The 8131-nt window shown below is 38.8% G+C and overlaps 2 protein-coding genes across 2 annotated transcripts; one reads left to right on the top strand and one right to left on the bottom strand.

The window, feature by feature from the left end:
• Positions 1 to 29: 29 nt before the first annotated feature.
• Positions 30 to 2442, bottom strand: mrpl32 (mitochondrial ribosomal protein L32). Its single transcript, XM_029451497.1, has 3 exons — positions 2249 to 2442; positions 1898 to 2094; positions 30 to 1001 (listed from the first exon to the last, which is right to left on the bottom strand). The coding sequence occupies exons 1-3, from the start codon at positions 2343 to 2345 to the stop codon at positions 750 to 752; spliced, it is 546 nt and encodes a 181-aa protein (XP_029307357.1). The 5' UTR covers positions 2346 to 2442; the 3' UTR covers positions 30 to 749.
• A 722-nt stretch (positions 2443 to 3164) lies between these two features.
• On the top strand, positions 3165 to 7875 carry psma2a (proteasome 20S subunit alpha 2a). The gene is made up of 8 exons (XM_029451496.1): positions 3165 to 3281; positions 3793 to 3869; positions 4336 to 4468; positions 5477 to 5599; positions 5709 to 5790; positions 6174 to 6247; positions 6701 to 6758; positions 6845 to 7875. Exons 1-8 carry the CDS (start codon positions 3241 to 3243, stop codon positions 6959 to 6961), a joined length of 705 nt encoding a protein of 234 aa, XP_029307356.1. The 5' UTR covers positions 3165 to 3240; the 3' UTR covers positions 6962 to 7875.
• Positions 7876 to 8131: the final 256 nt, after the last annotated feature.

The raw sequence follows: 8131 nt of genomic DNA on the forward strand, positions 1-8131 counted from the left end.
ACACAAGAGCCAGTATTACGTGACTCCAGTTTGATGCTGAATCCTGACTAATGGACGTTGCTGTGGCAACACAAACGCACATTCATAAACAAAAACAGGCATGTCTTCAAGTTTAGAAGAAGGGGCCACTGGTTTTCCATCTCGAGGAGGCCCAGTCATTTAATGTAGAATAATGATACAAGACATTATACATGTATCATTTGCACACATTTTACATTAAATGTTTTAAATCTTAAAACATCAGATTCTATGTTGTTCTAAATCTTTGACTGATAAGCTGTTTGACACAAAACCACATTTGTGTCAAACAGCTTGCGACTACTTTTTAATCAGAGGGTGGTATAAGTTGGAGTCCTAATGAAAGGTTATAGAGGATGCAAACACCAATAACTTCGGAGTGCGGTTCATAAAAGATATGTTTCTTACTGTATCATTCGCCTTCAACTGAAAGAAATAATTATTTAACTAATGCAATGTTTGCCCTGAAAATTGCATGGCTGTATTATTGTTTATTTATTAATTATATTTTTGAATTTAATGCGAGACATTCAAATATACAGTAAATGTATCAAAGTCGAGAATGTGACTAACACTTGAAAAAAAAGACAACTAAAACAGTCCTGGCTGTGTGAGCTCTGAACTCACACATAAAATAATATAGTACAGTATGTTCTCAGATATTAGTACATCAAGAATCAGTGTTTGTCAAACTCAAGGTATGCATCACAAACAGCATTAATATCTCAGGATCAATAGCTGAACCAGGCAGGCCTCTTCCTGGGCCTCTCCACGATCCTCTTGTCCTTGTCCAGCTCACTTGGAGCTTCACCCTCATAGAGGACGACAGTCTCCACAGGCGGCGCACCAAGCTCACAGCCTTCCATCGCTTTTATCTGTTGCCGAATCTTAGACGTCTCCTTGCACACCTTAGCGTAACAGAAGCCACACATGATGTGTTTCTGCTTTAAGTGGCCACACTCCAGACACGGCTCAACGTTGTTCTGAATGAGAAAGAGAAACTGTGGGTCAAACTATGTAATGGCAAGATTTCTTTTACTGCAATTTCTTGTTACTTATTAGCCAACATATAAACCAATGCTAATAGCATGTGTAATCAGCTAACGAGCAGCTACTATCAACCGGTAAAAACGACCTGCCTCTACTGGAGATATTAACATTTACTCATCTTGGTGCTGTTGCAAGATGTTAATGAAAGTACTAGGGTCAGATTACTTTCAAATGAGGTCAATCAGCCTTGTACACTGAAAAAAAACAATTATACAGAATTTCAAATGTGCAATATCATCAGTGAATCTAAGAAATGTGTGAACCCTTGTTCTCAACAGTTTTTTTCTTTGCAGGCTGAGACATGAATTCATGAACAACTTCAGTACAAAGCAGTTCTCAATTAAACTGCTCACAACAGTGTGCTGATTAGACTTTCTGAACTGATCTGAGTCCTAAGGACTCATTAAGTGGTTCATCTGATGCTGAGCACAATTATTACAGAGTAATATTAAGAACTCATTCCCTGTACTAAATATGAATTGAACAACATTTAAATAAGTCAGTTAAATTAAACAACAGGTGATCCTAAACACAACAGTTGTTAACAATTGTAGGTATCTTCTTTGTTGACAGAGAAGATTCTTCACATATAATCTGTTATGTATATGCATGCTATTAGAAGTCCCATTAGTAGTGGTATCAAAATAAATATAATAAATAAACACAAACCGAATGCTATTGAGCTTTAAATGTACAGGAATGAGTTACAGCTGATATCTCCAAACACTCCCAATCAGTACAGACACTAGAAAGCTTTCGAAGTAAGACAACAATGTGTTATAGCTGGGTTTCGGGGTGAAACGAAAATTTGAGAGGATCCAAAATGTACCTTGACTTTTATAAGTTTGGTGTCAGATCTCCGCCTGGTGCGGTTGATCTCTATAGTGCGTCTCTTCTTGGGTGCTGCCATCCACAGGATGCTGTCTAGGAGGCCAGGAGGCTGCTCTGGGCTCTGCTGCTCCTCCGGTTCACGCTCCCCGTCGAGCTGAGGCAGGATGCTGGGGCCACTCACTGCCAGCGCTGGAACTGAACAGGAAACACATTGTAACAGGTCTGCTTTTCACTTGCAGCTCAAGCCATTCAGTTCAGCATGCGCAGTGTGTCACGGACAGAGCTTGTTACCATGATTAGCAGTAGGCTAACGTTAGCTGCAGTCCTGAGGTCCAGTCAGTAAACTCACCCAATTGTCTTTCTAGTCCGGCCGTCTGCAGAAGTCTGCTTTCAATGTGTAGCAAAGAGCATCTGAGGCTGTTCACTAAAGCGGCTAAATTCATCATTTTTGTTGTCAGCACGCTTCCTTTCCGTCCAACATGTCAAACAGCTCACGGTCACTAAGGTTCACTACGTCGTCATCAAACTGCGACAACAAAAATTACACTACACTTCTTCCTTTGTTTAATTTCCGGCAGGCAAGGTTAATGTAGGTGTCCTGCTACCATCTGGCGGCCATTTTTCTAAACTGCACTGTGTGTTTGGAGTAATTCAACAACAAAACACACAACTTTCCTAGATTTTATTTTATTTTAAATTATTCATTGAAAAAGTGCAGATGTCAGAGGGGCAACCACAGAAGGTGAGAGCAATAAATACAGATTAATTAATTAAGTATATTTACTGTACAGGCAACACATGTCCTTAAGGTGTGTATGGCTTTTTATTGGCTGTTAAGATTGAACAGTTTTTGTGTATAGTTCAAAATACAAATACTGTGATTGATTATTCTAGCAAATTTCTATAAACATAAGTATAACTATGTATATATAATTTAGCTAGAATAAGCAATAGATTTATAGAATCCGAAGTATAACATGTTTATACAATAATTTCAAGAAAACAGGATTTAGATTACTGACAATACTAGAGAAGATGGGGCATAGTTTCAGGTTGAGCTGTGCAAAAAGGCCAATTAATATTTAAATTATCCTTAGATGTCTTGACAAAAGAAAATGAAAGGAATTCTAATCGTATTTGAGTAATAAAGTATTTGTGACCAAAAATGTATCCAAAGAATATTCTTATTCTATATTTATTTTATATTTCTTATTTATCTAAATACGGTTTGGTTTGTAGGGCAGGGTGGATAATTGAAGTGTTTATCATAGGTGGCAGTATACACCCTTCAGTGGATTCGCATGTCTCTAGTCAACACAGTAGAAGAAGAACAAGAACAAGATGGCGGAACGTGGCTACAGTTTCTCCCTCACCACATTTAGGTAAACTTTTTCAAAATTACCAGTAAATTGAAAAATAGCATCTTGACTTTCAGCCTGCCGAGGTTGTTGTTGGATAGCAGTTTGATAAAGTGTATGCACAGTTTTCTATTTTGATTTTAAAAGAAGGTTTTTGGGGCCGTTGTAGTTGATGCACTGTCATTGCCGGGTAGTGTAATGAATCGGCTAATGCAAACTGTTAGCATGTTGGCTAACGTGTGTTTGAAACAGTCAAGAGACTCCTTTCTTATGATATTGATAATAAAAACGTGCTAAAAAGTGTTTTTGTGTGTGTGAGCGTATTACTGAATAGACCGAAACAGGTCAGTTTTACACGTAATTTTAGACTAGCTTAGCTAGCTAAATTAGCTCGGATGAGTCGGTTCTTTCAGCTTTCGGTTTCGTCTTTGTTCACCTTAATACACGAAATCCTGCTTTCAAACTTCACTACAGTAGTTTGTATAGTTAAGTGGATTTTGCAACATAATGCAGCATCATGTATTTGTTTCTGCAGCCCTTCGGGTAAACTGGTCCAGATTGAATATGCCCTGGCAGCTGTAGCAGCCGGAGCTCCTTCAGTTGGCATCAAAGGTAAGTCATGGAAATGTGTGGAGCATATTAACTTTTTTTTGTTGCAAAAGTGGGTCACAGGCCATTTAATATTATTGGAAAAAAAAATGCATGCTTTGAATTGGAAAGATTTGATTGAATGGGAAATTAAACCAAATTCATTTGATATTTATATTTGTTATCAGTGGATGCAACAAGACTCTGTCTTGAAAGCTGTATAATGCTAAATTACATTAATTGACAAAGGGTAATTTAACGTAGAAACACACAAATTGGATGTAAACTATTTCTGATGTAATGGCAATCAAGTATAATGTATCCTAATGTTTTAAGACTGATCTGCTTTTGTATCTAGACAAGTCAATAGGCCAACCTAAGACACTGGTGTAGCAACATAATCAGTCACCAGAAAATATAGTTAATGCCAGTTAGAAAATTGGCTGGGATTTGTGTAAATGCTAATTGTCATATTGTCTTTCGTTTTCAGCTTCCAATGGAGTTGTCCTGGCAACAGAGAAGAAACAAAAGTCCATTCTGTATGATGAGCAGAGTGTACATAAGGTGGAGCCCATCACTAAACACATAGGCATGGTCTACAGCGGCATGGGGCCTGACTACAGGTGAGGATTCGCTCTGCATTTAGATGAAAAACAGAACGACAGGAAATAACTTTTGTGTGATGTCCATGTTTTAAACGCACTGTAGGAGTGGCAATGTGAAGATGGGCTGTGCTTAGATTATTCATAAGCAGCTAAAGCAAAGTATTTTATTGGAGGTGTTGCATGTTTGAACTATTTTGTAAATTAGACCATAACGTTTTTAGATTGATATCTTGCTTTCCAGACAGCTTTCGATTTCTGGTGCTGCAACATTGGAGCTTCTAGATTCACTTGCTGAAAAGCAACTTTTGTAATATAAGAAAGCAAATATCTTGGTGGATGCTAGTTTGTACTAATAAAAGCCTAAAGTGTAACCTGATTTTTTTTCTCAGGTGATTTTTCTTTTTCTTTCAGTGTTACTGATTTAAGCTTAAAGCTAGTGCTATGACTTGTGCAAACACTGACACAAGATATTTATTAGTTTCATTCTTTGATGTGAGCACGGAGCATAGCAGGGAGGTTTCATTAGGCTAACATATTGAGATGTGAGCGGATAGGCTAGAGAGCAAGAGGACAGAGGAGCAAAAGCTGCCAAATTAGAAATCTTTGGTTCCATAGCGTCAGTCTTAATCAACATCAGTTACTTATGATGTGCTGCACAGCTGTGTCGCATGTGGAGGTGGCATTTAAAGGCCACGCCACTTGATAAAAGTCTTTGCGTAAGGTACTCCTGTGTTTCCTTGCTCTAAGCCCTTTCAGAAGCCGCCTCTCTACTTGTGTCCTTGAGATGGCTCATTTAAAGGATTGGAAGATCCTCCATGATGGCGAAGGGGGAACAATTTCTGGGTCACGGGAGTAGAAGGGGACTCAAGAAAGCATAAATTGGTGTAATGAAAAGCACCCTGTATGTTGTGTGCACAAGATAAAAAAAACCTTGACTATATGTAAGAAATCTAGAAGACTCATCACAGTTTGTCTGACTACTGAACTTCACATGCACAGATAAATTAATGAGTTGTGTCCCTGCAGGGTGTTGGTGCGACGAGCCCGGAAGTTGGCACAACAGTACTTCCTGGTTTACCAGGAGCCAATCCCCACAGGCCAGCTTGTCCAGAGAGTGGCCTCTGTAATGCAAGAGTACACACAGTCTGGGTGGGTATACACAAAGAAGCACTAATACACACAATGCTTATAGACACATTTCAGAGGAAAAATATATCAAGTCAGAGTTTTTCAATTGAATCTGTGTTTTTTCCTCCAGTGGGGTGCGTCCGTTTGGCGTGTCATTGCTGATAGCTGGATGGGATGAGGACCACCCATACCTGTTCCAGTCGGACCCCTCTGTATGTTGTATTACTAACTTTCATATTTGTTTACAAATATTTATTTTCAATTACTGTGCTCTTTCCTGCTCAAAGTTGAATAATTGTTTTATTTTAATAAATATTTGTCAGCAGACTTCATTACGTGGTATAATTATAATGCTAGTCATTAATTTCCTTACGTAAACTGATAATTTTATATTTGAGATGTCAGAAGAGGGTTGTTAAGTGCTGTTACCCTCCCCAATACCCGTCACAGGTATACCGTTTCTTAGTGTTGGATTTAGTTGCACATCCAATCTGTTTGGGATGTGCTCATCACTTATTTTACTTTGTTACTTTATGTTACTCTGTCTACAGTTTTATAATACTCTGTCACTTTGTTTCCTCTTTCTGACTGGCAGGGTGCATATTTTGCATGGAAAGCCACAGCCATGGGCAAGAACTACGTAAATGGAAAAACATTCCTTGAAAAAAGGTAAGATGTTGGTGCTAATTGAATAGAAGCCCCGTTGTGATAAGCTTTGCTACCCAATCAAAGTGATTTAAAGTTGGCACACAACACAGATGAACCACGATTCTGAGCTGCTTCATTACAGTTATGGAAATCTACAAAAAGAGTTGTTATATTTTGCACCAGGCCCAGGGTGTAGAACCTGATTCTAATGATTCACGTTCACCAAGTGACCTAAATACAGTGAATAAGATCTCGCCCAGTCTCATTATATCATATTAACACTTATGTCTTTCAATTAAAAGGGGTGTCATTCAACAATAGGCCCCTCACCCAGTTTGGGTCATGGAACATGGTTTAAAAACTTAAAATAATATACAGTACAGCATGAATGCACACAGTTGAGGTGTTTGGTACATGGGGCTCACAACTCTTACTTCACAGATTGTTAGATAACCACTTTGTTTTGTTCTCAAGGTATAACAATGATCTGGAGTTGGAGGATGCCATCCACACAGCCATCTTGACATTGAAGGTATAGTTGTTATAAAAGTAACTAAGGTATGAAATCTATCTCTTTTTAGTATCAGTCATTTACACTCTCCTATCTTTGTGTTTCAGGAGAGTTTTGAGGGTCAGATGACAGAGGAGAACATTGAGGTGGGGATCTGCAACGAGGCCGGCTTCAAAAGACTCACCCCAGCGGAGGTGAAAGACTACCTGGCAGCCATTGCGTGAACAAACCCTCCCTGGTGAAGGGGCTCTCTGGACACATTTCAAGACATAAAAGCACAGTAGCCAACAGTCTCATGACACGTTATTATAAACCACAGTTATTTGGATAGTTTGACAACATTGTGTTATGGCCAAACTGTTTCTGTCCTGAAAACGTGAGAGGACGAACGCCATAATTTCCCTATACAAGATTATCAATGTGAGCTGTAATCAGAAAGCCTTTTTGGGATTATGCCCAGATCGATTTAGTTTCAGTGACAGCCTTTGTTTGTGTGCAGCTCATGTGGCTGCCACTCACGACTGCGTTGACTACACATCAGTGGCTGTGCGATGGCAAACTCATGTTATCACATAACTAATTGGACTCCTTGTCAAACACATACCCTGGTACTGTGAAATGTGGCAGTTGGCTGCTGTGCATATGAGAAGGAATGTGGGCTCTGATGAGTGAAATCTCAAATCTTTCCATTGAATTCTTACATTTTCTCAAATTTGTTATTTCTCATTACTGTTGCAATGCATCGGTTTGCAAATCAAGCACTGTTGCTTTATTCATTTACTCAGAAATCAAAAGCTTGTCATCATTGTGACAAATGTCCTGTAGTTGAACAAAAAGGAAAATGAGGCCAACTGTTATTAAAACTTTGGTCTCTGGGGGTGATTTACTCACCCTAAACATTGACCGTGCTCCTTGTATTCACCAAACTGCACTTCATTAGTATCCCTCAAACACCAGGGATAAGGATCAGCAAAAGGGGGGGATCCAATGGAAAGTTTTTAGATTTTACAGTTAGGATCTGGTTGCCTGTACAGCAGTTTTACACAATGTACTTTTTTTTCAGGCTAGAAACAATTCTAGAGTTTGTATTTTCTCTTCTGGTATCTGTCACTTATTCAAATAAAAGAAGATGAGTTGATGTTGAGTCTGTGTGAATTAATATGCGATTGTTTGGAAAGAGCCGTTTAAAGCAATTTTATTGTTAAATGTGTAAACGTAAATATGCTCTCAGTGCATTGTGTACATAATGAGCGCGCGCTAGTGCGCAGTTTGGAGAAAAGCGCGCTCTGACATCAACTGGAACACCTTTTCAAATTGTATTCCCAAAACCCTCCGCCTATGTTGTGTTTAAACCTTAAGCAAATACCATGACTGATAATAAATAAGTGGCCATT

The sequence above is a fragment of the Cottoperca gobio genome, chromosome 16 (genome assembly GCF_900634415.1).
Source record: "Cottoperca gobio chromosome 16, fCotGob3.1, whole genome shotgun sequence".
In the NCBI taxonomy this organism is placed as follows: domain Eukaryota; kingdom Metazoa; phylum Chordata; class Actinopteri; order Perciformes; family Bovichtidae; genus Cottoperca; species Cottoperca gobio.

What these genes read in the sequence shown, in the direction of transcription:
- mrpl32 (XM_029451497.1), bottom strand. Translation starts at nt 2,345, where the DNA reads ATGATGAATTTAGCCGCTTTAGTGAACAGCCTCAGATGCTCTTTGCTA. An exon ending in CGGACTAGAAAGACAATTGG is followed by an intron (nt 2,095 to 2,248) that starts GTGAGTTTACTG and finishes TTTCCTGTTCAG; the next exon opens with TTCCAGCGCTGGCAGTGAGT. An exon ending in CCAAACTTATAAAAGTCAAG is followed by an intron (nt 1,002 to 1,897) that starts GTACATTTTGGA and finishes TTTCTCATTCAG; the next exon opens with AACAACGTTGAGCCGTGTCT.
- psma2a (XM_029451496.1), top strand. Translation starts at nt 3,241, where the DNA reads ATGGCGGAACGTGGCTACAGTTTCTCCCTCACCACATTTAG. An exon ending in TCCTTCAGTTGGCATCAAAG is followed by an intron (nt 3,870 to 4,335) that starts GTAAGTCATGGA and finishes TTTCGTTTTCAG; the next exon opens with CTTCCAATGGAGTTGTCCTG. An exon ending in GGCATGGGGCCTGACTACAG is followed by an intron (nt 4,469 to 5,476) that starts GTGAGGATTCGC and finishes GTGTCCCTGCAG; the next exon opens with GGTGTTGGTGCGACGAGCCC.